Source organism: Ascochyta rabiei, chromosome 14 (assembly GCF_004011695.2).
Source record: "Ascochyta rabiei chromosome 14, complete sequence".
NCBI classification, from domain to species: Eukaryota; Fungi; Ascomycota; class Dothideomycetes; order Pleosporales; family Didymellaceae; genus Ascochyta; species Ascochyta rabiei.
Genome location: NC_082418.1, coordinates 306,786 through 332,082, shown reverse-complemented (window position 1 = coordinate 332,082; position 25,297 = coordinate 306,786). Strand labels below are relative to the sequence as shown.

At 53.2% G+C, this 25,297-nt stretch overlaps 12 protein-coding genes and 1 non-coding gene across 13 annotated transcripts, besides 8 other annotated features; 4 read left to right on the top strand and 9 right to left on the bottom strand.

Moving 5' to 3' along the window:
* Nucleotides 1-552: 552 nt before the first annotated feature.
* Nucleotides 553-680: a dispersed repeat.
* Nucleotides 681-1,222: 542 nt separating this feature from the next.
* Nucleotides 1,223-2,107, bottom strand: EKO05_0008061 (uncharacterized protein; the record flags this gene model as incomplete). Its single annotated transcript, XM_038941482.2, has 1 exon — nucleotides 1,223-2,107. The coding sequence occupies one exon, from the start codon at nucleotides 2,105-2,107 to the stop codon at nucleotides 1,223-1,225; it is 885 nt and encodes a 294-aa protein (XP_038796531.2).
* Nucleotides 1,367-1,475: a tandem repeat.
* A 530-nt stretch (nucleotides 2,108-2,637) lies between the features above and the next one.
* Nucleotides 2,638-3,441, bottom strand: EKO05_0008060 (uncharacterized protein; the record flags this gene model as incomplete). The annotated part of the gene is made up of 2 exons (XM_059637191.1): nucleotides 2,638-3,187; nucleotides 3,317-3,441. 2 exons carry the CDS (start codon nucleotides 3,439-3,441, stop codon nucleotides 2,638-2,640), a joined length of 675 nt encoding a protein of 224 aa, XP_059493174.1.
* A 438-nt stretch (nucleotides 3,442-3,879) lies between these two features.
* On the bottom strand, nucleotides 3,880-4,351 carry EKO05_0008059 (Mitochondrial copper homeostasis protein; the record flags this gene model as incomplete). Its single annotated transcript, XM_059637190.1, has 4 exons — nucleotides 3,880-3,927; nucleotides 4,008-4,035; nucleotides 4,095-4,202; nucleotides 4,281-4,351. The coding sequence occupies 4 exons, from the start codon at nucleotides 4,349-4,351 to the stop codon at nucleotides 3,880-3,882; spliced, it is 255 nt and encodes an 84-aa protein (XP_059493173.1).
* Nucleotides 4,352-4,905: 554 nt separating this feature from the next.
* On the bottom strand, nucleotides 4,906-8,583 carry EKO05_0008058 (E3 ubiquitin ligase; the record flags this gene model as incomplete). The annotated part of the gene is made up of 3 exons (XM_038941330.1): nucleotides 4,906-7,809; nucleotides 7,862-7,963; nucleotides 8,146-8,583. The coding sequence occupies 3 exons, from the start codon at nucleotides 8,581-8,583 to the stop codon at nucleotides 4,906-4,908; spliced, it is 3,444 nt and encodes a 1,147-aa protein (XP_038796528.1).
* Nucleotides 8,010-8,116: a tandem repeat.
* Nucleotides 8,527-8,567: a tandem repeat.
* Nucleotides 8,584-8,800: 217 nt separating the features above from the next.
* Nucleotides 8,801-8,828: a tandem repeat.
* A 212-nt stretch (nucleotides 8,829-9,040) lies between these two features.
* On the bottom strand, nucleotides 9,041-9,493 carry EKO05_0008057 (uncharacterized protein; the record flags this gene model as incomplete). The annotated part of the gene is made up of 1 exon (XM_038946438.1): nucleotides 9,041-9,493. The coding sequence occupies one exon, from the start codon at nucleotides 9,491-9,493 to the stop codon at nucleotides 9,041-9,043; it is 453 nt and encodes a 150-aa protein (XP_038796527.1).
* A 566-nt stretch (nucleotides 9,494-10,059) lies between these two features.
* On the top strand, nucleotides 10,060-11,124 carry EKO05_0008056 (uncharacterized protein; the record flags this gene model as incomplete). The annotated part of the gene is made up of 2 exons (XM_038941324.1): nucleotides 10,060-10,489; nucleotides 10,538-11,124. The coding sequence occupies 2 exons, from the start codon at nucleotides 10,060-10,062 to the stop codon at nucleotides 11,122-11,124; spliced, it is 1,017 nt and encodes a 338-aa protein (XP_038796526.1).
* A 441-nt stretch (nucleotides 11,125-11,565) lies between these two features.
* Nucleotides 11,566-11,609: a tandem repeat.
* An 18-nt stretch (nucleotides 11,610-11,627) lies between these two features.
* Nucleotides 11,628-11,658: a tandem repeat.
* A 1,836-nt stretch (nucleotides 11,659-13,494) lies between these two features.
* On the bottom strand, nucleotides 13,495-14,094 carry EKO05_0008055 (ribosomal protein L36; the record flags this gene model as incomplete). The annotated part of the gene is made up of 4 exons (XM_038941264.1): nucleotides 13,495-13,575; nucleotides 13,648-13,729; nucleotides 13,842-13,941; nucleotides 14,037-14,094. The coding sequence occupies 4 exons, from the start codon at nucleotides 14,092-14,094 to the stop codon at nucleotides 13,495-13,497; spliced, it is 321 nt and encodes a 106-aa protein (XP_038796525.1).
* Nucleotides 13,989-14,027: a tandem repeat.
* A 270-nt stretch (nucleotides 14,095-14,364) lies between the features above and the next one.
* EKO05_0008054 (uncharacterized protein) lies at nucleotides 14,365-15,311 on the bottom strand (the record flags this gene model as incomplete). The annotated part of the gene is made up of 2 exons (XM_038941406.1): nucleotides 14,365-15,161; nucleotides 15,221-15,311. 2 exons carry the CDS (start codon nucleotides 15,309-15,311, stop codon nucleotides 14,365-14,367), a joined length of 888 nt encoding a protein of 295 aa, XP_038796524.1.
* A 394-nt stretch (nucleotides 15,312-15,705) lies between these two features.
* On the top strand, nucleotides 15,706-17,531 carry EKO05_0008053 (uncharacterized protein; the record flags this gene model as incomplete). Its single annotated transcript, XM_059637189.1, has 4 exons — nucleotides 15,706-15,805; nucleotides 15,867-16,505; nucleotides 16,552-17,387; nucleotides 17,439-17,531. The coding sequence occupies 4 exons, from the start codon at nucleotides 15,706-15,708 to the stop codon at nucleotides 17,529-17,531; spliced, it is 1,668 nt and encodes a 555-aa protein (XP_059493172.1).
* A 1,206-nt stretch (nucleotides 17,532-18,737) lies between these two features.
* On the top strand, nucleotides 18,738-19,612 carry EKO05_0008052 (DNA-directed RNA polymerase II core subunit; the record flags this gene model as incomplete). The annotated part of the gene is made up of 3 exons (XM_038941391.1): nucleotides 18,738-19,003; nucleotides 19,187-19,245; nucleotides 19,296-19,612. 3 exons carry the CDS (start codon nucleotides 18,738-18,740, stop codon nucleotides 19,610-19,612), a joined length of 642 nt encoding a protein of 213 aa, XP_038796522.1.
* A 461-nt stretch (nucleotides 19,613-20,073) lies between these two features.
* On the bottom strand, nucleotides 20,074-21,195 carry EKO05_0008051 (peroxisome biogenesis factor 10; the record flags this gene model as incomplete). The annotated part of the gene is made up of 1 exon (XM_038946437.1): nucleotides 20,074-21,195. One exon carries the CDS (start codon nucleotides 21,193-21,195, stop codon nucleotides 20,074-20,076), a length of 1,122 nt encoding a protein of 373 aa, XP_038796521.1.
* Nucleotides 21,196-21,672: 477 nt separating this feature from the next.
* EKO05_14t1 lies at nucleotides 21,673-21,745 on the top strand. Its single transcript has one exon. It is a non-coding gene; the product is annotated as a tRNA-Lys (tRNA).
* Nucleotides 21,746-22,347: 602 nt separating this feature from the next.
* EKO05_0008050 (Trehalose-6-P synthase/phosphatase complex subunit) lies at nucleotides 22,348-25,180 on the bottom strand (the record flags this gene model as incomplete). Its single annotated transcript, XM_038941250.1, has 3 exons — nucleotides 22,348-22,391; nucleotides 22,443-25,099; nucleotides 25,158-25,180. 3 exons carry the CDS (start codon nucleotides 25,178-25,180, stop codon nucleotides 22,348-22,350), a joined length of 2,724 nt encoding a protein of 907 aa, XP_038796520.1.
* Between the last annotated feature and the right edge of the window lie 117 nt (nucleotides 25,181-25,297).

Sequence of the window (25,297 nt, the reverse complement as noted above, 5' to 3'; positions counted from 1 at the left end):
AAAGATCGAAGCTCAATAACCAGTGAGTCTGCCAAAGCTTTGGTTATGCAAAGCATGGAGTTAAAAGGCATTGAAACTAAAAAAAAATCTCCATGCAAGTTATCTGATCTAAAAGATCGAAGTACGGGAAGATTGTCGTCACTATACCTTTTTGCCAAAGAAACGCATATAAAAAGATGTTATTAGTTTTCCAATGAAAGATTATTCACGTGGAAGCAAAGATCAAGCAAAAACATACGACAGCGGGTATTCGCTAGTGGTCACCCACCTAACTACTAATCTGCTGGTACGTTGCTTAGATACAGGAAGCCTCGTTTTATCCTAGCTGTTTAACACAAAGATTGCTAAATCTACTATTTGTGCGATCTGCAATACAGGCAGCTAATGTCCATGAATAGAGCATCAGTGCTTAATACAAACAAAAATAGAGTAGGCTCTACGCGCTAGCTAAACCTTCGTATTGCTTGAAGCAAGGGTGTGCTTAGATGTTATTAGCGCTATAGCAATCCTATGCAATTAACTCCTACCCTAGTACTATAACCAGTGTCAGGCCGGGCATGTGGCAGCGTCCACCTCTGACCTAGGATGGCAACAAGTACTGTCCTGGCCTTGGATCACTTATCTGAGTGATCATTGATACCTTTTAGGCATGCTTGGCACGGTAGGCAGAGCCGTGTCCTGACAGTTGTTAGCTAAGTCAAATGCTATCTAATAGACAACAACTCTAACTGCTAGAGAAACGCAGCCTAATAGCTAAACCTTAGCTACAGATCTTGCTTTAGGCGTTACTCTGTGCGCTATACCTACCTCGCCTTATGCCACCGCCTCCTATTCTCATCCTGTCACATGCACGCTACCCTGGAGGGGTATGCACAGCGTCATCTGGTGTTGACCAGAATGCGAGGCAACCGTGCAACGTAGTATTGACTGGAATGATCAAGGAGGTTGATCCTTCCTCTCCTCACGAACACAGAACTCGCTCACACATATAAAAGATCACATAGATTACTGAGAGCAAGACGACATGGAACATATCACTCTTCACAGTATAACCACATCCAATCTTGGTGCAGCAACACTGCACCAAGCACCTCTCTTATCACATCGTACCTAACATCGTACATCACTCAATTATATTGCACATCATTCCGTCCAACTCAGATCGACACACACAATCAATTCTAACACTACACGAACCAAACAGATACTTACCCTCCAGGAATCAGACGGGTTTGGGCATAGCTACAGTACCAGCAGCTTTTTTGAAGTTTGCCACAACCTTCTGGTCCTCTTTGAGACCAGTAATGACTTTTGCAAGCCCCTCTGATCCCAAAGACCACTTCTCCCTCTGCTTTCTGTCAACGGCCTTCTTCTTCTTCTTCTTCTTCTTCTTCTTCTTCTTCTTCTTCTTCTTCTTCTTCTTCTTCTTCTTCTTCTTCTTCTTCTTCTTCTTCTTCTTCTTCTTCTTCTTCTTCAACAGTGCTTTCCTAGTTTTGACGCGCTCTCTCTGTGCCTTTGTCCTGGCGGTATCTGCTGTGCTCTTTTCAGCCTTGATTTTAGTGATCTGACCCTCCAGTGTCGTCTTTTTCTTGTTGAGACCCGCCAGTTTCTTCTTGTCCTTCTCAGTAGCAATCTGCTTGACGATGGCGGTGAGCTCGGCTTCCGCATCTTCCAGCTCGGTTCTATTTCTAGTGGATACGTCTTTCTTCGCTTCGAGGTCTGTTTCTGCCTTCTTGACAACGGTTTCTTGCGTTACCACAGCATCCTCAGCAATCTTGATTTCCTTGTCGAGTTTTTCGGAAGCTTCATTTGCTTTCTTCTCAATGGCGGCCTTGTCTTTGCCGGTCTCCTTTTTCTTCAGATCGGCTTCCAGTTTTTCAAGAGTTGTTATCATCTTGGTGATTCCTATCTCGGTTTCGGTAATGATACAAGCTCCCAGCCATTTCTTCGCCTCGGCTTCTACCTTGGTGAGGTGATCCTTGATAGATGCATCCCACAGCTTCGCGAGGTCAGTTTTCTCCTTGGCGAGGTGCTCGACGTTCTTGAGTTCTATGCCGACGTTCTTGACAGAGGCCTGTAGACGCTTTCTCACTTCAGCCTCATTCATATACTCGAAGACAGCGAGTGTCTGCGACAGGGTTAGCACTGGTACAGCCGACGGAGATATGGAGAGCGTAAACTTCTGAGCGGGCTCAGATACACGTTGGAACCCACTTCTCTCTTGGTAGCACTAACGACAACCTTTTTGTAATCACCGCTGTCCATGGGAGACTAGGTGTCTCAGATCCTAGCCTTGTATCCATTGGTTTCCGCTTCGCAAATCACAAAGTCTCCTCAGTTAAGGTTAGAGCCGAGGGCTTCGAAGACCAGGTCATTTATAGTGCTTCGGGTGCCCATGGGAATCTGAGGTTTGTTGGGCCGACTCGCTATATCCGCAGCAACAAAGTCCTTGTTCCACAAGTTTTCGAAAAAGGCCTTGAGCTTCGACTCTTGCTTAACCGCGTAGTCAATGAACAACTTCATTGTTTGGAGCTGGATTTGTTAGTCCCAGAATTCGCCAACGAATCAACAAACTGACCTTGACGATATGTTCTGAGACATATCCCTTGTAGCTAGCAGGCTTTTTCTCCAAGTTCTTCACTTTGTAATCCAAGAGCTCGTGGGACTTGTAATCAAAAACATTGTGCCTGACCTTTGCGCCATTGGCCCCTGTAACAGATCCGGCGCACTCGGATAGTCGAGGTGCTTGATGGTAACCTTGGCTGCAGAAGCAGTGCACGTGCGCACATCTCTGCGCACAAGAGCAGGCGTGTGTGCTGGGGTCGGCGCTGCGTGAGCTGCATGGGTGATGGTCACGGCGCGGGCCCCCAGACGCTCAACGTCCACGCCCGGCTCATCGCAGTCCACGAATATGCCACACGTGTCGAACGCGGTTGTCACGTAGAGAATTTTGACGGCTGGCCAGACGACGGGCTTGCCAGCCGGAGCCGGGCTGATCTTGGGAGTGGCTTGGGCTGGTGGCTGGGCTGGCTTTCCTGGCCAGGCTGGTGCTGGTCTTACTGGTATTCCTGAAGCAGGTTTGGCTGACTTGGCTGGCGCTGGCTTAGGAGGGACGCTTTTATGTAAATCATCCGGGACAGTGGGTTCGGGTGACCAGTCGACTCGTCGGATTAAAGCCCCATCGTCCCTGGTGATGAGTTAGTTCCAATTGCCAGTAGCTGATGGAGTGAGTAGGTACTGGACTTGAGGGATGGTGAGGGCTTATGCAAAGACATTGCACAATAAGTACAAGAGTTTAGACAGGTGCATTTCGTACGATGCGATGCAGACTAGGGAAGATGGTTGTAAAAGATGTAATGAAGACTCGAAAGGGTACTGAGGGTAGCAATTACGGTGTTCAGTGAGACGGTCAAGGTCCACTCTCGAGCTCATAGTCATCATCCTGTGGTGCTGTAGTAGTGCTCTGCAGCCCCGTGGCAGATGGCGCTTGCAGGCGAGTGTATTGAGGTGTCATCATAAACAAACAGAAAACAATAATCAACAGTTGATAAGATGCGTCGGCGGTGGCTGTTGCCTTCCCGCGGATTTGTAGCTGCTCTGCCAGGCAGAAGAGGCATCTTGGCGAGTCAGCCTCGTGATGGGCTTGTACAACGTTTCCCTGTCGATTATTGCTCCACAATCATAGATTGTAGTCTCCGATGCCAACCCCGCAAACACAAAGGGACTGTAGCTCCTCCGGTGTCTCCCAAAGCCCAACTAACTATCGTATAATCAACATCCACCTTTTGATCCCAAATATGCAACGCCAAACGCCAACCCATGCACCGCAGAGTGGGGAAATATACATCTCTTCAACCCAAACTCAAACCAAGCTCCCGCTTAGCTAAACCAAGGCTTGTTCTTCCTCGCCTCCTTGCGCGCCTCCATCTACATCGTGTCAGTGACCGTCCGTCCTCTCGTCGCGCGCGTAGAATCCGTAGAGTAGAATGGACGGGGGTTCGACGTACCCATTGCTGCTTGCAATCCCTATACGCCCTGTACCAATCATCAGCCGTCATTCGCTCAGAACGTGGTAACTGGTTCCCGTCACTCACTGGAAGAAATCAGAACACATGGCGCGCTCCCCGCCATTGCGCTTCAAGCAGCGTATGCTCTTGTCGGCGGCCTCTTGACACGGATCGAAGTATTCGCTGTACGCTTTGCTGTCGTCACTGCGTCAATCTCGGTCCAGTTTTTTTGTGGTGCAAGGCGTGCGTGCGCAATTCAACGGGTCGGCGTACTTGTCGAACTTTGTGGCGGTTGCACCTGCCCACTCTTTGCCGGCGGTGTCAGGCTGTTCGGGTTTGGCCATTTTGGATTGCGATCGAGATGTGTGCAATCGATAGCAAAACCTTGAAATGAAATGGATGCAGCGGTCTGAGGAGAAAAGAGAGCTTGGGTGAGTTGATGGGTGAGCAAGACCTCGGTCGTCTGCGGAGTTTCGTTATCTTATCGGTGTTAGCGAGGCGACGACGCCAACGCGAATCGTTCAGAGCACATTGCGCCATAACGTGACACCGCGTGTGCTCGCGTATATCAGCAATGTGTATCCTACAGCAAACAGTGTATGAATTATAGCACAGTCTTTTGCAACGCCGAAAACAACTGAGTTTCTGAGCTACTCTAGCTCTGCACTGGTCTTACATGAAACTCGCTCAAGAGTGTGGTATAGTGCAGGTCAAGGACGCCAAACAATGCACAAGAAACCGATATGTCCGTTTTGATGCCGCTCAAAGACAGAAGTCGTAATCATACCCCCACAAACGATGCGCCCGCTCCAAAGATATCTTCCAAAAACCAGACCCTATCGATGATCAAAGAAAGGTGATAACTTGAAACGTGTTGACAACAGCTCCGGGTCACTCGTCAGATAAGCTGGCCAGTGGCCACAGGATTAGCTGTCCTGTTGTGGTTGTTCTGTACTGGTGGCTCGAATGCCGCCAAGGGACCGATTTGGTTACCCTGTCGTAAATGGTATGCGTTGTTGGTATACGCAGTTACCGGAGAAGTAAAGGCCTGCGAAGGAGGTAGAACACCAGGTGGTGGAACGTTCATCATGTTACGATTACTCCTGCGTCGTCCTAGTGATGGGCCTGTGGAGACGTCGTGAGCAGTGCCAGCGGAATTGACTGACCCCGTGGACTCATTGGAATTGCTCCGAACATGTTGCGATCCGCTTTGGGCTTGTACCATTGGGGGCATGTTCCCAGCGTTGCTTGGTCGGCGGAACCCTGACTGAAATGGATTGGTACGCGCCGGCACATTATTGGAGAGACCAAGAGCCTGCTCTCTATTGTTGCGGAGCTCGCGAGCGCGAGCGGTCACATCGTCTTGTGTTAATCCGATTGGCACCCGCGCCATTGGCTGGCCGGCCAATGGTCCATTGGGACCAGGCGATGGTGGAGCTCGAAGAGCCCTCGTGGACGGCTGTGCACTCAGTCGACGCACCGAAGGCTGTGGGCGCAAACCAATTCGTGAGGCTTGAGTCCTCATGGCCGGGGCGGGAGCTGCGTTCTCACGGATGTTAGCACGGGAGCTAGTGGGCCTCAGCGTGGCTGTTGACGATTGCTCCCGAAGTCCCAAACGAGAGTTCCGGGCTCTGATGGTCCGCGATACATACGCAGCCCATGGGTTGGCTGGACGAGCAGGTGCTGCAGATGCCGGAGCATGTAGACCCATATTGGGAGGTGGAAAGGTCTGATAGACTGGCGAGAAATTGGTGGATCCTCTGCGGCCTGCTGCTGATGGGGGACGGGCACTGACGCGGCTTTGAGGACGATCAATCATATCCATAGCTGCCACGGCATGCGTACGCACTGTCTGGTCAATGGAATACAACGAATTAGGTGTTGATGTGCCAGGCGTTAGGACAACAGAGTCGTTGCCTGCCGAGCTGGTAGAAGATGTACGATCACTTCGAGATGCGCTCTCCAGGACACCTGCGGACGGGAGGGCAGGGGACATGGCACTTCGCCTGTTTGGCGATGCCATAACACGTGAGGACAGGCCGATATTGGAGTTGTCCATCAGTGGGGTACGCAGTCGTGCTGGAGGTAGGAAGGGGGAGAAGGAGGCTGGCGCTGGGCTTTGACGGTTGCGGTTGGACGTAGGCGGTCGATTCAGTGGTGTGATGGAGCGAGATTCAATATCTATCAAGTTGCCACCCGTTTGGTGCTGTTGCAACGCAGCTTGGTGTGCAGCGAACATCCAGCTGATACGCGGATCGTATTCGCGCCGTTGGGTACGTGCCGCGCCACGGCCGAGGCCAGCTTGCGAGTTGTCAGAGTTGTCGTCGGTGTCTGCGTCGTTGGCAGCGTTGCCTCCCTGGGGAATGAACCGAGCCGGTGCGCTTTGGAAGACTGGCCCATTGCGCATCATCTGCTGTGAGCGACGATTACGAAGAGCGTGCATTGCCATGTCGAGGTCGCCGTCTTGATCGGAGTCATCGTCATCGGCTTCGCCGTCCTCGTAGTGAGCCGGTGAATTCGACAGAACAGAGGATCTTCGTCGGAGGCCACGAGAGGCATCGAGCGCTCGGACATTACCCACTCGCGAGGGGGGGCGGATAGGGGCACTAGGCCGAGGACGATCTGCAGTAGGTGTTAGAGAACCGCCCATCCGGCTTCTGTCATTTGAATTCGCAAGCGGTTCCCACCCAACGGTCGTAGCTCCACCATCGCTGTCTCCATCTTCTTCGTCCATCTCATCGTCATCCGTTTGCCGCATCCAGCCTTCTTCCTGTAGTAGTGCTTGCGTATCTTCATCAAGGTCGTCAGCTGAGGCATCCGTAGACGCTGATGAAGACGGCGCAACGACGCGAGCGAATCTGGAGCGAGAGCCGTTGGCCCTGTTCAGCACGTGGTTTTGGGCTCGCGGTCTTTGCCCTCGGCGCACGGGACCAGCGTCTTCTTCTACTTCTTCGTCCTCGTTCTCCTCCTCAGCCTCCTCGTCCTCCTCCTCCTCGACCACACTTGAAATGGCTGAGCTGGTCTCGGATTCCTCCACTATAGGACGTGCTCTTGCTTGGAGCCGTGGCCGGGTTGCTGTGGGTTGGGGTGTCTGACCGGGCGTGGAGGAGGCACCGCTGGCCGAAGGCGAGGGCTCCGGAGCTTCGTCGTCGATAAAGTCGTTCATCTCGGAGTCCTCTTCTTCCTCTTCCTCCTCGACCGTGTCCATTTCGTCGCCGTAGACGTCCGAGACGATGCTCTGAGAGTACGAGCGTCTGCTGCCGGCCTCGCTGTGAGACATGTGGCGGCGTGGGCCGGAGTTGTTGTGTTGGAGGAAGCGGCGCATGACGAAACCAGCGCCTGGATCGCCGAGGTAGTCTTGCCAGCCGTCCATTGAGTCGCCAAAGCCCTCGAAATCGCCTTCTTCCAGGCCCATGGCGGCATCGAGGTCGTCGGCGTCCTGCTCAGACATGTCGTCCATGTCACTGAAGCCTGTGAAGCTGTTGTCCCACGAGACCTCGCCCGTCTCGTCAAAGACCAGGCCACACTGCGTGCAGGCGCCGTCCTCGAGCTCCCACGTGCAGATGGGACAGCGATCGACGCCGTCCTCCTGGTCGCGGACGATGTGGAGCGATGGGCGCAGGGGGTGCGCATGTGCATTGAACAGGCCCTTGAATAGCCCGCCGGTACGTGGGTCGGTGTTGTCGCGGTCCTTTTGCACGGCATTGGCGTCGTCTTGCTGCCACTTCCTGTGGTCTTGGATGGTTTCGCCAGGCGGTAGGAGGTCGGCGCGGGCGATGAAGACGGCGGTCATGTCTCTGATCTGGCGCTATGTCAGCGATCTTCTGCGGGCACTGCTGAGCGGCTGCACTTACGACATAAGCGGGCGCAGGCAGGTGCTGGACCACCACGCGGCAGTCGGGACATGTCAGCTTCTGCTTGTTCTGCTTGTTCTCGGTGAACCAGGTGCAGAGACACTGGGGTCTGTTAGTCATTGTCCAAGTACAGGAGTGCAGAAGTATGGCAGTAAAGCAGTAAGGCAGTAAAGCAATAAGGCAGTAAAGAAGTAAGGCAGTAAAGCACTAAGGCAGTAAAGCACTAAGGCAGTAAAGCACCAAGGCAGTAAAGCACAAAGGCACCAAGGCACCAAGACACTCACCGTGTAGCAGTACGTGTGGCCGCATGCTATCGTGTATGGCTGGTACAGGAGGCGGTCGCAGACCTTGCACGTGAGATGCGAGCGCAAACTGTCAAACTCGGCCTTCAGGGCCTTGAGCTGCTGTGCCGTGTCAGTCGTGCTCCTCGTCTGCCGTATGTGTGCAGCATCCAAGCCCACCTCGTCTGCTTTGCTCGCCCGCGGCGGCTCGTCCACCTTGGCCGCCGTCTTCTGCTTGAGGCTGTTGCTGCTCGCCGCCCGCGCGGGGCTCTGCGCCGTCATCTCTGCCTTGACGAGCCGCGAGGCAGACCGGCTGGCCGTCGGTGTATGGCCGCGCGCCGCCCGCAACGTCGACGTCGACATGGCCTCTGCCTTGGTGGGTGCCGTCGGCGTGGGCGGCGCGGGCGGCGTGGGCGAGGCGCGTGAATTGCTGCTGTCCATGGCGGGCGGTTTACTTCGGCGGCCCGCTCCAGCAAAGAAAGGGAAGAACGGCTGTCCAAAGTGCCCGCATGAGCCGCACGTCGTCACAGTCACGTTGGGTTGTCGGTGGCAGCACCAAATACGCCGCCCGCATGTGCAATGCACGCCGCTCAAGAGTAGCCGCCCTAGCAGCCTGTGCCCGCCTCACTTCCAGCGCCAATCCCGCGCCCGCGCCCTCACCACCCAACCACCCAACCACCCAACCACGTCCTGCACAATCCTCCAGCATGCACACCAATCACACTCCTCGACTTGGTCTGTACTCATCACACTTGGGCCGTCACTTGCTCAATTACCTGACTTGCAGTGTGTCTGTCATTTGCCTCGATTTGCAATGTGCAATGTCTACCCTCTCCCACTATTGGCAATGTCTGTCATCTCCCTCTCATCTTCCTCTCCTTGCAGTGCCATCGACGTCTCAGAGATTCTCCCTCCCTAGACGCACCGCCCGGTTCTCCTTCACCCACGCCTTCTCGTCCTCGCTCTTCCAAGCCGGAGGAAACAAGCCGTTGATCTTCCACAACCTCCTCTCGGTCTCGTCGATGTGAAACTCCCAATCGTATCCTTTGTCAGCGACGTGAGGCTTTAGAACAGCATCCACGGCGTTGGCCGTCTTCTTGTAGACCTCGTCTTCGTTCGGAAGCGTCACGGCAATGTGTTCGATCGCGATTCGAACAAACGGCTTCTCTTTGCTCAGCTTCTTGCCGCCCACCCACATGGTGTTCCCAGGCATCTTGATGAAGTTGGCAACAACGTAAAAAGCGGGAAGACCGATGCCTGTGTACATTTTGGTGATGTCGGTGGAGAGGGCTTCTTTAGTGGCATCGTCTTCAAATGTGCCCTCAGGGTGGAATATCAGCCAAAGAGGCATGATTCTGCGATGGTCGTTGAGGAGTTGTGTCCGAGTCTGGATCAAAGGTAGGCGTGGTTGTTGTTTGCACCGCCAGAACGGGCATCGCAGTCTTGTTATACCTCGACTACGGTGATACACAGAGGCCGACTGGCGCTGCAGCGTGCTGCAAAGATTACTGGGTAGGGCGTATGTTCCTCCGTCAAAATTGCTGATTACTCAACTTTAGTATGTTGAGCATGTATGCGCTACAAGAAAGCGCTGTTGCTTCGCTGATTACTATTCCTGAGGATCGCGCTTGGAGCCACATCAGGACACTCGGGGTATAGTTGAGCCACCATATGCCAAATCCAAGCTGAAACACAGTGTACAGGAGCATTTCACATATGCCTCAGCTCGACGCACTGCATGTCAGATTTAATAATCATCTTACTCCCTCTGACGACAGTCCTCCAGCTTACCAAGGCGTGCACAAACTCAAAATGCCTGATTTAAATAAGAACCACACATCTGCTCAGAACTCGAACATACTTCATCAAGAGCTTCCTCGCATCTCAACTTCAAGACACTGCATATAAATTCACACTATGTCTCCACCCCTCATCTTCGTCACCGGCGCAACTGGCTTCATTGGCGCGCACGTCGTCAGTCAAGCGCTCGCAGCCGGCTTCAGAGTCCGTCTCAGCGTACGCAAGGAGGTGCAGATCGACAACTTACGCAAGCTATTCTCTGGGCATGCGACAAGCGTTGACTTCACCGTCATCTCAGACTTCGCCAGCCCAGACGGATTTGGCAAGGCGCTTGAAGACGTGACCTATGTCTTTCATCTCGCCTCACCCATGCCTGGGACAGGCTCTGACTTCGAGACAGACTATCTGCAGCCAGCAGTGCAAGGCACCATCGCCCTCCTGGACGCTGCAAATAAGGTCGACACGATCAAGAGGGTCATCCTTGTTTCTTCTTTGCTTGCGCTGATCCCTTTGGAAGCGATGACTACTGGGAAGTTCAATGTCAAAGGTAAGTACCTTCTTCACTCCCGCGCCTCTAGATCTGACAACCTCCAAGAAGGACTCAACCGCTCCATTTCCGTCGACCCGAAGATGTCCTTCCCAGACGACCCTGTGGCCTCTGGCGGCATGAAGTACCACGCCTCCAAGATTCTCGCACACCGCGCATCGCTCGAATGGGCGTCCGCTAACAACCCTTCTTTCCACACCATCACCCTCCACCCGTCATTCGTTTTCGGCCGCAACCTGACTCAAACGTCAGCGGATGCACTCGACGGCACAAACGCCATGCTCTGGGGCTGCCTGCACTCACCCAAGCCCTTCATCCCCATGACCAGCGTCGACGTACGAGACGTTGCGGCCGCCCACCTGAAAGCTCTAGACGTGCAGGTAGGAAAGAAGTCAGACGTGGAGGAATTCATGCTCACTGCCGGCCCGAAGCAAAACTGGACGTGGGGACAAGTCGCTGAGTTTGCGCGGGAGAAATACCCCAGCTTCGACGTGAAGCTGCAAGGTCCTTTCGAGGAGCCGCCGAGAGTGGATACGGCCAGAGCCGAGGGAACGTTGGGGCTGAAGTGGAGAAGCATGGAGGATACAGTGGGCAGTTTTCTGGACCAGCAGATGGAACTCCGTGCTCAGCTTTAATCTACTACGATGAATGCAGTTCGGTTCATCCAGTACCACCCAATTTCCCAGACCTGCTGAAAACATTCTACACAAACCTACCCTCCCGCGCAATCATACCACCGTTCTCACCAAACCACCCTATCCGCTTCCTCCCCCTTCTCCTATCCCTCGCTTCCTCACGCTTTCTTCCGAAACTCCTCCCTCCCCGCCCAACTCTCCCCAAACTTCCACGCCTCATCAATATTATTCCCCTGCTTACAAAACTTACACCGATCAGGTACCACGCCCCCATGCTCCATTTTTTTGAAGTCGAACACTGTCTTACCCGTTGGGTCTGCGGTGCACATGTTCAGTCCTACTGAGTAGTGGTTGCAGGCATCCTTGGGGATGGTGTGCCCTGGAGCGATGGGGCAGTGTAGGTAGTGGATGTACTCGTCGGTTTTTAGGCACATTTTTTTCGTGTGTGTGTGTGTGTGTGTGTGTGTGTGTGTGTGTGTGTGTGTATATATGTAATATTTTGATTGTGTTGTGTTGTAGTATGCTGTGCTTGTGGTTTCGTGGAATAAGAGAGGTAGTAGGGGTTTTTTTTTTATAAATACGTGGTGAAGCGTGTAGTGACACAGTGCTTTTCACGATCGGTGGGTGTGGCAGAGTGGCTCTACAATGCTGGGCCTGACAAAGTGTGCTGGGTTTTAGATTACGATGGAAAGAAGGTGGTGTCTGTTCATGAGGAGATACTCGCTGGGAGTCTGGAGTATCGATCTCGTCAATTATCTACGCACTACGCCTTAGTATCAGACTGTGAGCTTTATTGTAACATTTTACTGTTTTGTAGATAGTATAAAGACGTGTGTGGTTACGCCATAGTTTAGTTCTTTGTTAGATATCGTGCAACTATCTCTTTTACACGCTACAGAAGTGTTTCAATGGTAAGGACTCAGGTGTGTAGTACACATGGAGGATTTTGTCTCAAACGACCGTATGTCCTTCTGTGAAGGTAGTGATACCGAGAGCCCATTCAGCTACAGAAGGAGCCGGGGGAGCGACCGTTAGATATCTCCTTTACGGAGATGTTTGCTGGGCTACAACAAACTTGTCTTAGATGGTTGATATGCACTGACACTATTGAGAATACCGTGTCCGTCTGTGGCAACGGCCTTCACTGTGTTAATCGAGAATATCTGCCCACATATACACCGGCTAGCATGTTGTTCACGACCACAAGTCAAGGCAGCAACGTCTTCTCAATTAAGTGGAGAGCAAGGACCGCGATTTCGCTGCCGTGGCATGTGTTTGGCGTGACATAGTGACCACGCCCGGTTTGACACACGAATCGCGTTGTCCAAACCAGTAATAAGAATCAAAGAACTCAACCTCATCCAAGAGGTCCATTCACTGCGTGACTTCAGCACTGTTCGTAACCCCTGTCACAGCACCCCTATCCTCTTTCAGTCTACCACTGCCCATGAATTACCCTCCTACTCATCCTCGCAATAACCACTAACAAGATCGCCAAGACCTCGCCTCCAAGTCGCAAAACCACCATTCCCCACACCACGATGTGCGATCCTGAGAACATCAAGCGCAACGACTACACGACGGCTGCAAGCACCAGCTCAGGAAGGCGTGCGGTACGCTGCACCTCACCCTGCGAAGGACGAGAGAGACGGTGGTAGTCTAAGATGGAAGAGTCGCTCCTCTTTGACCTACTCTTGATATGGGTTGTGAGATTCAAGGTCCGAGGAGGTGATGTACTTATGCATTGAAACCATCTGCGGAAACACGACTCCAATACCGATTGTCAAACATGTGTTGCCAGTCCCATGAACAAGCACCACGAACTAAATGAGTAAGGTCGAGCAAGTAGAACATGTATAGAGATTGATGAATCAGTTGAATTGACAAAGCAGGACATAGCAAAGGGTATGTAGGCGCCTCCACTTCCAGCTTTACCCACAAGGAGAGCAGGCTAGAAGCAGCCTCAGTGTTTCGAGCAAGGCGCGTTCAATATAAGCATTTCTCGGCCCATACTTCAGCCATTGGAAAAGGCATGAGTTGGAATTTGACATCCATGCTAAGGTTTCGACGCGAAACTCTCGATACAATGACGTGCAGCTGCTGTTAGTTCACCTCATCACAGCCATGGTGCACCAAGACGTTGGCGTGAACCGATCGTCACATTTCATGATTTTGTGACACTGCTAGGTACGCGAACCATGCTTGTTTGTCCGTCGCCATACTCCGATCATGTGTCATCTTCTTGGTATGTTGTGACGTTGACCATCGTACCGAAGTCGTAGTCGATCCGCCGGAAGAAAGACCTAACACCCAGAAAGAACCGGAAAAGTGGTGCCCATGCTTTGCTTCATCCGAAAATCATGAACCCGTTTAGTGACCAGCACGCCTCGACTCGGCGATAACCTTGGTCATCTCGTCAACCTTTCTCTTCGCGCGACCGAAGGTACCGAGCTGTGCGGTGTTAGTGCATGCTCGTAGTGGTGGGGTGCTGGCGTAGGCGGTCGACTACGGTGGGGGACGTACCCTCTTCTTCGCAAGACGGCGGGCACGCTTGTCCTTGGAGTTACGGAGGAGTTCGATGACGCGCTTCTCGTAGGGGGCAAGACTGGGGTAATTGTTAGCACGGAGCCTTTGGTGGTGGTGGTATTGGAGGCGGCTGCAGGCTCTGCACGTGTGCAGCCCGCATTCTTTCCGCCCTCAATTGCATGTGAACGTACCCGGCGACCTCACGGGTGATCTCCCTGACGAAAGCGGTGCGCTTGGAAAGGAAACCCTTCCTCCTGGAGATCCTGGCGGCAGGAGTCCTGGGGGTGACCTCTGTGCAGTTCGTTAGCCTCCATTATCTGCCTTGCTCGATAATTTTCGCGGTGTCGATCTGGGGGTTTCGGTGCGCGGCGTGCGGTAAGACGTACTGTGGCCAGCGTTGATGCCGGCAATGATGCCAGACTTCTGCTTGACGTCCTTCGGCATGGTGGCTGTTGTCGATGGTTAGTTGCAAGTTCGAAAGTGCGATGATAATTTGGGCTCGGCTGTGGGCGTGGTGCGCCTGCCAAGCGCGCTAGCTGTAAGCAGTCACGTGCGCGAACTTCAAACTTTTCCCGCCTGCGAACACGTTGGTGGAGATAACAGCGCCCGACCCCCAGTTCGGGCATGGTACGCAGCAGGCTGGTGCATGGTTTATTGGACTTGTTGTGACGGCAATAACGATGCAGAACTGATAGGACGTCTACTTGCGCTGCACTATATCTTTGCTTCCGGCTTTCTCCTCGCAGCCGTGTTTCTTGACGCATCCAACACAAAACCAACATGGTTACTCAAAGCAACCAATTCGCCAGCTGCATCGCGAACCCAAATCCCCAGGTCCATCCTTCCGTTCTTGACCTGCTTCAGTTCTGCCCGGACGTTGAGCCATTTGACTCCTTCAGCGGGCAATGATTTCTTAATGTCCAGGTTTAGGAGTAGGGTCGGGTACCAGAATGCTTTCTCTGTGTTCTTGAGGTTTTCGACAATTTGAGGGAACATATCTGCTACGAATCCAACGGAGGTGTTTGTGAAGTTTGTTCCGTTCGACCAGCATAGCCACTCATCGACGATGTTTGGTCGCACTGAACCAGCTCGAGGCAGAAAGAATCTGACTTGCGCTGTCGCTTTGCGAAACTTTGCAAACGGAACCTCTGACCACATCCAGTTCGCATCTGAGTTTGTTTCCAGCTTCGCCAGATCAACGGTAGGAGGCTGCGGCGAAAGCTCGTGCTGCGTGTCGAAGGTGAAACCCTCCTCTGCAGTTATGTTTGAATTTGTCACATACGCCACAATTTCCTGGCGGCCTTCCTGCTCCATGCTCACATGCACAATCGACGTCTGTCGGCCAAGTTTGACATCTTCGACCTTGAAAAGGGCAGGTCCAGCCTGGGTCCGTCGTAAAAACTCCACGTGCAAAGCGATGGTGTGTGGCTGGTTCTGCTTTGCAAGTGATGTGCTGAAGTGTGTCTTGACAACCCCGAGAATACAGCCGGTCACGTACCCGCCATTTGGTACTGCAAGGCCACTTAGCAACCTGTCATCGATACAGCGTCCACAAGAAACTCGAACGTACCACTGCCAATGCTCCAATCATCGTGCAATACGCACGAATATGTGTTGTTCGACACCTTCTGTACTGCGGTCGCTTCTTCCCATCCAGGCATTGTTACGTATTCTTCTTGAATCCCCGGCGTAGATGTAGGTGTGTATAATCAACTCTCAAGATGAAGGACCCACTTCCAGCTATCATGGAAACACGGTATATTGGATGGACAGGAATGCACCGGGAGGATACAAGAATTACAAAGCGATCGACGGCCGTTGACCTCGGAGCAATGATGCGCTAGCGATCAAAACAAAAAAAGCCGCGGTTGGGGTTGAAGGACCCCCGGTTCTCCGCACACGTCTGTGCCCTAGCTAGCCGCGATACGGCATTCCGCGCTGGAGTCTGGCGTCACGGGCGTAACTGCCGCCATATCCTCTGACCTTCTTGCTCTTCTTTCTGGTGTACTCTTCACTCCTCCCTAATTTAGGCAGATTTCAGCTCCAGCTCTCATCATGCCTTTCGAATCTCAGTTTCCCAGTCTACCACTTCCCGATGTTGACCTTTGGGAATTTCTGTTCGAAAGGAAAGATAAGGGCTTTGCTGACGACAAAGGTAAGCACGCGACAGTGAGATCATGTTTCGCTCCAGCTTGATCACTGACTACTGCGATCAGTAATCTACTTTGATCCATACACCAAGCGCTCATACACATATGCTCAAGTAAGGAACACAGCTATCGAATTCGGTAAGGGCCTCAAGGGGCTATGGGACTGGCAGAAGAATGATGTTCTAGCACTCTACACACCGAACTGTATTGACACACCAGCAATAACATGGGGGTGCCACTGGGCGGGGGGCGTTCTGAGCCCTGCCAACCCTAATTATACAGTCGAAGAGCTTGCTTTCCAATTGAAGGACTCGGGTGCGAAGGCTGTCGTAACCCAGCTGCCGTACGTCAAAAATGCGCAAGAAGCAGCAAAGCAAGTCGGTATCCCTCTTGACAAAGTCATCATTATGGGCGACCAGAAAGATCCGTCGTACAGAGTTAAACACTTCACCAGCATCGTCAATACCATAGGATCGGCCAAATGGCGACGTACGAAGGCAAAGAACCCTGCAGAAGACCTTGCCTTTTTGGTGTACTCGTCTGGAACCACTGGTCACCCAAAGGGTGTCATGCTGACGCATCGCAACATTGTCGCGAATACAATAATGCTTAAGGTCGCCGAGGCAGGCAATCTAAAGCCTAGTGGGGGACCTACTGGCGAAGGAGACAAATTGTTGGCTTTCCTACCTTTCTTCCACATCTACGGTACGCGCTCTTGTTTTGTCTCCTGAACTCACACTGACGACAGCAGGTCTCACGTGCATGATTCATCAGAGTCTGCACTCTGGCCTTCAACTGGTTGTGATGCCCAAATTCGATCTTGAAGACTTTTGCCGGTTCATCCAAGAGCTCAAGATCACGTTCGCATACGTTGTCCCGCCTGTTGTCCTACTTCTCGGCAAGCACCCAGTGGTGGAGAAGTACGATCTAAGCACAATACGCATGATGAACTCTGGAGCTGCTCCATTGACAAGAGAACTAGTGGATGCAGTGAATAAGAGACTTGGCATACCTATCAAGCAAGGATACGGCCTTTCGGAGACAAGTCCCACTACCCACACCCAGCCTTGGGAGGACTGGAACAAGACTATTGGGTCAGTTGGCACGCTTCTTCCATTCCAGACAGCGAAATATATGTCGCCTGAGGAGAAGGAGCTGCCCACGGGTGAAGTTGGTGAGCTTTGGATCAAGGGGCCGAACGTGTTCAAGGGGTACCTGAACAACCCTGAAGGCACTGCGAACGCTTTGACCTCAGACGGCTACTTCAAGACGGGTGATGTCGGCTACCAGGACAAGGACGGCAACTTCTACATCACCGATCGTGTCAAGGAGCTCATCAAGTACAAGGGCTTCCAGGTGCCGCCTGCAGAGCTTGAGGGTATACTGGTATCTCATCCAAACATCACAGATGTGGCTGTCATAGGTGTGTACGACAAGGATCAAGCGAGTGAAATCCCAAGGGCGTATGTTGTACCCAAGGACGGTCTGGGCAAGGGGGAGAAGGAGGCGAAAGAGATTGTCGATTGGCTGGGTGCAAAGGTTGCGCACCACAAGAAGCTGAGAGGTGGCGTGCGATTCGTTGATGAGGTAAGTGCGCTTCTATCGTACTCAATTTGATACATCTAACAACCTGTTTAGATCCCAAAATCGACGACAGGAAAGATTTTGAGACGCCTGCTGAAGGTAAAGGCTCAAGAAGAGGAGGACAGCAAGGCCAAGGCAAGGCTATAGATTACGATTATAAGATGTAAAAACTTCACGCAGAATCTCTCAGACGTGCTATAACTTGGACGCGACTCATGTTAGCTACTAAACGTACGTTTTGCCCTACGACAGGCTGTTACGGCCTCTCCCTGTCTGACCGTTACAAGACAACCCTCACCTCTTTGTCATCTTGGAATGAGGCCTCTATACAGTTATACCTACACTGCTCAGTCGACTCGAACAGTTAGACCTCAACCATTATTACCTGAGGTCGGATGCCTTTGCCCGCTGATGCTTAGTCGACAGCCATTAATTAGCTCCAGGGATAGGAAATAGGCGCCATTTCTGACCGCACAACTGCTTGAATCCCGAACTGACAGTCATTTTCTTTACGACGTGCTGGTTTACCTTACTGGCACAACTCCAAGGACCTCTCTCACCCTATCCTTAGTACCTTATGCTCGTCGAACCTGTTTTGGATTTTCAATTCCACTGCTGTCTTCCCTCACTTGGTGATAGAAGACTGGATGACCTCTCGCATCAAAACTCAGACTCTGTTCCATCGAAACGAAGCAAGCCCATTTATACACCACCGCCTTCGAGACAAACGTCAACGATCCTTGCACTTCACTATCTCACAACTCACCCGACGCCTCAAATTGTGCGAACCCGTAAGTCAAGCCGTTCTCTATTGTGTCCAGGCTTACCATCTGACCAGCCGTAGATTCGATGGAGACTGTTACGTTGTGGAGGGTCCAGGTGCTTCCAAGATGTAAAGGGAAGAGCAGCTGGCGACAAGAGAGTGAAAGCAAGGCATATGAAATTGTTAAGGAGGAAAGGGTGCGTTTGCATGGAGCTTTCTGGCGACAAGTGCATAGCTCGGTGGAAGCTGATTCTAGAGAGAGACCTGCAAGGGTCTGGATATTGTGGCTTCTTTGACAGACGGCAATCCAAGTTTACATTTTGCAAACATACAATGTTCGCGCTTGACTGTGATGGACATTGCGGTGGAGACGCGGTTCTAACTAAGCGAGGTTTTAACAGGGCGGTGAGGACAGGCACAATCCCCAGACATCAGCTCCGCGCTTTCATTGTCCACCACCTTCCACACTAGTCTCGACTTGCGCCATACCAATCTACGTTCGACTGTCGATTCTTTGCTGAAAACACCTCAGTATTCCCGGCCCTGCTACCTTCAATCGTAGTGTATAGAAAGAGCGTACTATTAACAATATGAACGCGCCAGACAGGTACGTTCAGGGAGTTTCTTTATTGATTGCATACCAGTCGGTCGTCCTCAAGAGTTCGTACGGCGGCGAGTTCAAACAAAATCATGGCCAGGAGCGGCGCGCATACTGCTTGCAGCCCGGGGCGTACCCCACTACTCTATGCGCCTGTTACGCTTGGGGAGCGCGCGACTGCTTTGTGTCAGATGAAGCAGGCGCAAGAGGCACTTGGGCTGGCTCTCCCAACGTCGAAGCCTGCAAAGGCATCCCCAAGTACCGTCTGAAATCGACCTTTACGAAAAAATTCCAAAGCTACGTAATTAGCTTCTGAGAATGGCGTCGGTGGATGCAACATGGAGAAAGAACGACCCGATGACGAGGCGGATCAACAAAGCCAAAGATCGCACAGTTTTGTTCATTTTCAGTGCTGTTCAGTTCTGACGATGTGCCACTTAGATTCGAGCTCTTTCTGCTGGACGACGGTCAGCAGAAAGTTGAGTACAAGGAAGAGACCCGTAAGCCTACTGAGCACTCCTATGCAACTTGTGCTAACCACTCACCCCAGGTGTTCCCAACACTGCCATCTTCACATTCAACAAAGAAGACCACACACTCGGCAACCTCCTCTCCCAGCGCCTGCTTAAGTACGACCACATCGTCTTCTCCGCGTACAAAGTTCCCCACCCGCTCTTCGCGACCTTCGAGCTCCGCGTCCAGACGGACGGCACAATCACACCCAAGGAGGCCATTATCCGGTGCTGCAAGGACATTGTTCAGGATCTGCATGTGCTGAACAGCAGCTTCCAGACCGAGTGGCTTGGCAAGAAGATTGTTAGCGAGGGCGAGGCGGACAGGATCGCACGCGAACGTGATGCGTTCTAGACTCTCTAGCGCACGGTGTTGTGAAGAGGATTAAAACAAAGCATGCATACTACGGCGTTCGGCAAGGGACTAGCACGTTGCTAGGGATTGGCGTTGTGGTTGGCCTTGATTATAGGTTGGTCAACGGCGCTTGCTGTACATGAAGTCGATCTTGGACTTCACGGGCGTTGGATACCTCTAGTGACGCGTGTACAACGCTCAGCATTAACTGAAATAACAAAATATGTGTGTATATATATATAAAAATCTCTACAAGTGTTTCTGTATATTGATCACTCCTACTATGTTTGACACGACCCGTAGTTTCATAGTACCATTTCTTATTCGCTCAGTGATCCTGTAAGTATTCGAGCAAAATCACCAAGAAAGTTTCGGACGACGAACCATGGCTCGATTACGCCATCATCAACACTGGGGTATCTCCTATATTCTCGCCGTACGCTCATGACTCGTTCAACGCCTCATCCTCTCAGCGGCAGGACATGCTGCACCAAGCAGCTCTGCCTGCACAGCGGACACTCCGGCTTCTCCTTCGCCCAGTCACTAATGCAGGTCCAGCAGAAGACGTGCCCACACGTCGTGACGCTGGGATCCTTCATCTCCTCCAAGCATAACGTGCACTTCCTGTTCCCGCCTCCTATCCAGGCCATGGTCTCTGCATCGTCGAGCACGTACTTTGGCTTGCCGTTCGCAGGGGTGTGTGTCCATTTGTGCAGGTCTGACGAGGTAGCCAGAGGCGGGGTCGAGGCGTCAAAGAGCAGCGCGTTGTTGGCGCTGTATGCGTTTGGGTCGAGGGAGATTTCGGCGCCGCCGCCGACGACAGCGGAGGTCCCCACGGGCAGGGCGGTGCTGCTGTCCGCGCTCGTCATAGTGCTGTGCAGGTGTAGGTAGCCCTGCACTGCCATCTGCAGCACGAGCAGTACGCCGAGGACTTCGTACCCGACGCGTGCGTCGGTCTCTTGCACCTGCCGGGTGAAGATGTACCGCAGGCCCCATATCCGCTTCGATAGATGGTAGTAGCTCCCCGAGAAGTAGAAGGTCGCCAGACTCAGCGCATATACGGGTGACGGGCTGGTGATGGTGTCCAGGTTCTCGAGCATGTAGCTCTGCATCCTCATCCCCAGCGGCCTGCTCGCCTTCCCACTCTCCTGCTGCGCTTTCGCGTGCAGGCGTCCATACCTCCTCAGATTCGCCTCGAGCTTCGCCCTCAGTCTCCTCCTCAGCTTCGGCAGCACCTTGCCCAGCAGGTACGGCCCCAGTATACAGCTCAGGATGTATCCCGCCCGTCTGCCCAGGGCCGGCAACCTGCCACTCTCGTTCTCCACTTGCACGATGTCGCAGTACTCTTCGCCCAGCGTCCGATTCCCAATCGCAGTCGTGAGGCCGAGGTAGAGCAGCTCGCCGACAACGCGCGTCTCGGATAGGTATGTGTGCGCGAACCGGGCGCCGTAGATCTTGCGCAGCAGCGTGGAAAGCTGGTCGAGAAGCACGCCGGAGAAGTAGGCGTCTTTCTGGTGCGAGCGGATTATGTCCGGCGAGGTGGCGAAGGGATAGGTAAAGCGCGTGGGTGAGGGTGAGGCCATGGTGCGCGTACGCCTGAGGGCGTGGAGAACGCGCACGAGGTGTCGATGGAGGTGTGCATGTGGGTGCTTCAAGGGTGTTGATAGTGACGGACCTCGGCTTGTGATCGGAGCTTGGACGCGCTGGGAACTGTCTGCCACCGTTGCCCAACAGCCGCCGTTGTCGATCTAGTGTACATTTGCTCTTTGATTCTTCGAGTTGACACGTAGGGGATGAGAGTTTCCATTTTGTATCTCCTGCTCAACGCTCGCCTTACCCACGCACCCAGACCGCATGAGCGATTGGAGGCGTGGCAGATGAAAGCCATCTAGTCCAACTTTGCCGTTGCCGACCTCGGCCGCCAACCCACCATACCAGAAACCCTTCACTTGATCTGCCAGCTGCAGCGCGAGAGCGAACGAACGATTGCTAAGGCACAGTGTATCACATCGTTCAGCACAACATATACGTTGCCGTTGCTCATCACTCCATCAACAGCAGCCCGGCTGGCACAATCGGTAGCGCGTGAGACTCTTAATCTCAAGGTTGTGGGTTCGAGCCCCACGTCGGGCTTATTCTTTTTGCCTTTCCAGATCATCCATATCTGCCGTCTTTGTGACGTTTCCAGATTTTTTTGGTTGGCGATGGGCCTCTGTGCGCGACCATGTGGCTCGCGTGCTCATTATGCACACGTGCGCCATGGCGAAGACGCACGTTGAGCTCCACACTTTCCCCGCACGAGAATGCCTGAATTCAACTTATTTGATGTGACTGAACTCCCGGAGCATGCAACCCTCGGGCGAAAAGTAAAGTCGATACATGAACGTGCGGCATGGACCTAGTGCAGGTCGACAAGACATGTTATCATTAACGATGATGGTCAATGAGACAATTCCGTGGTATTGAACTAGGATATGAGAAACCCAACTTCAACTCCTCTCCATGCACGCTGGGACGCTGGAATCGACCGAGGTCGTCATCAACACATCGTTACCTGTACTCGTTCCTTCCAACTCTGCCTAACATGCTGCGCTGTCTATGCCATTCTAATCCAGGTGATGTTCGTAAAGTCATAACAAAATCAAATCTCGACGAGTAGCGGGTGTCAAGGCACACTGGGGTGACATGTCCGCATGTGCCAGATCCAGGACAGCAACGGCCTGCCCCATCTCAGTCTACGACTGGAGCTTGGCGAGCTTGTTCATGACGCCGAGGAGGCCTTTGGGTGTGTCAGAAGAGTTCCATGTAAACGTGATGGAAGGTGACTTACCAGTGGTGCCGTTGGGCAGCGTGGACAACGCTACCGAATTCCTGTCTCCGACAGTGACAGTCTGCACATTGGGTACAACCCACTCCTCTTTCAGCTTCTTGGCCCACTTGAACACAACCTCGTCGTCACGATCGTTGCCAGCAACGAAGAGGAAGTCAGGTCGCGTGGACTCCTCGTACTTATTGAAGATATGCTGAGCAGCAGTGGACTTATCAAAGTCGACCGGCTCGATGGTGACATAGTCGCGTGAAGGGATGGCCTTGACGCGCTGCTGCTCGCAGGCATCGTTGATGTGATTGGCGCAGTCACCGGCGTGGCGGGTAGATGCGTCAGGGTCGCTGGCCTTGTCGTAGCGGAAGAGAATCGAGCAGTGGCGCTCTTCGACACGGCTACCTTCCACACGCTCAAGGTAGTACTGGAGGATGGGCTTGACCGAGTCTTTCCACATGATTGTCTTTTCTTCGTTGGGGAACTGGATCCACTCGTCCGAGTTGGGCTCACGAAGGAAGCAACCGTTCTCAGCTATGATGCCAAGGTTGGGGAGACGGTCGAACAGAAGCTCAGTCTCCCGAACTGTGCGGCCGCTCATTACGTAAACGGCGTTCTTCTTGTCGGCGGACAACTCGCGGAGAACGTCAATTACGCGCTCCGTGTTGGTAAGAACAGTGCTATTGACCGAGCCATACGAAGCGAGCGTACCCTCGTAGTCGAGGAGGAAGAGGCGTCTTGAAGTCTGCTCGTACGCACTGGAGAGCTTGCTGGAAGAAAGCCGAGGAATGGACATAGTGTCACGGCGGTACTGCTCCTCGTGGACCTTGGCGAGGTATTCGCTGAGGTTGCTGACCCAGTAGTCGCCGGTGTGGTGCATGACCTGGTTGCGCAGCTTCGAGTAACGCCTCTCCTTCTCATCTTCGCTCATTTCCAAAGCTTTCTTGAACGCTTCAGCGATGCCGCCATAATCCCAAGGGTTGACAGCTAGCTCAGCACCGTCAAAGATCGAGGCACTGCCAGTGAACTCGCTGAGAATGACAGGTGCGTGCTTCTTCGCACTGGCTCGGCCATCCTGGCAGATGACGAACTCGTGACATGTAAGGTTCATGCCCTCGCGGAGAGATGTGATCGCAAGCGCATCAGCGATAGAGAGCAGAGCAAGGTACTGCGAGAAAGCAATGTCCTGCCTGAGGAAGACAAGCGGGTTGTGAGTGAGGGTAGAGTGGACTGCATCGATTCGTGTGACGATCTCGGAGACCGTTGCGGCCAACTCAGGATCTTCTGTTGTTGAAGTGGCGACCTGGATCATAACAACCTTGTCCTTCCACTGTGGGTTCTTGTTGAGAAACAGCTCATACGACAGAAGCTTCTGTCGTACTCCGCGGATATTGTCGAGCTTGTCACGCGCGACGATGACCTTTTTGCCCTCGTATCGCTTCTGCATCGTCTGTATCCACTGAAGCACCTCGGGCTCTTCGCGTGCAAGAGCAAGTGCTCTGGGGTCAATGCCAATGGGCGTTGACCAGACATTGACGAAGCGGGTATCGAGCTGAACTCCTTCCTCGGTAGCTTCGACGGAGAGAATGCGGCTGCAGGTCTGGAGGAAGTGGTGTGCGTACTCTGGGGTCTGGAAGGCGACCAGGTTGGAACCCAGCATGCCATCGAGTAATTCCTTTCGTGCAGCCAGACAACGGAAAACCTCGGATGATGGGAAAGCGGTGTGGAGGAAGAAGCCAATCTGGGCGTCTGGCAACTTCTGACGGATCATCTGAGGCACGAGGCAGAGGTGGTAGTCGTGCACCCAGATGATGTCGCCGCGCTTGTAGTTCTTGACGACCTTGTCGGCAAAAGCCTGATTGACCTTTACATAAAACACCCAGGAGTGGTCAAGGAAGGCCTTGCTCTTGGGGTGGTCAGGAATGACGTAGTGGAAGACTGGCCACAAGATGGTCTTGCAGAAGTGTGCGTAGTGACCATCGAAATCCTTGTCGCTGACATAGACGGTGAGCGCCTCGTGTTCTTCCTCCAGCTTCTCGTAGATCTCAGTCTTCTTCTCCTCGTTGATGCTGTCTGTGGGGAAACCAATCAGACCGACTGCGAGCACGTCCTTCAGGCACTTGTTGTCGACAGCAGCGCGAACAGCATTGGACAAACCCCCGTTGCCCTGCACGGCAGGCACGACGGTGTAGTCGGTAGCCCAGCGAGGGTCTGCAGGCTTTACCCCAGCCTGCGGGCCCTTCTGGCGCTCTTTCAGAATCTGCGCTCGCTCCTGCGCCTTTGCATACTCGAGTATTGTGTCTGGCGGTGCCGGGTCGGCTCTCGACTGTGGCTGGTTGAAGAAGAGGCCACTGCCACCCCACTCTGGGATGTGGGCGTCGCTACGTACCAGACTTCGAGGGTCTTGTGGCTTGGGGAAGTGGGTCGCTGCGCTCGGCTGCGCGGGGGTGAAGAAGTCGTCCTGCTCCAGCATAGCTAGAGGCGTCTTGGGCAGGTTGATGTGCGAGGGCGGCGCCCGCTTAAGGACACTCGGCGGCTGCACATGTTGAAGACTGATCTTCGAAGGCTGTTTCCCAATGTCGATGGCCTTTGGAGGGGCAGCCTGAGCAGGCTTTGGGCTCGGTGCCGCCGACTTTGACTCGTGAAAGTCTACGGTGTAGGGCAGAAATCTTTGCTGTCAGTATGCGTGCTGCACGCAAGGGGTGTGGTGTGGTGGACCGGGCTTACAATGATACCACGAAGGTCGTCATGGTGGGCGGGAGGTGGGCGCGGCAGCCTCTCTCGCGGGGTTGTTTGTATGGTGATGGTCTAGAGATACCGAGGCTGGGTAGAGGGAAAAGCGCGTGTATAGACAGTTGCGGCTCGCT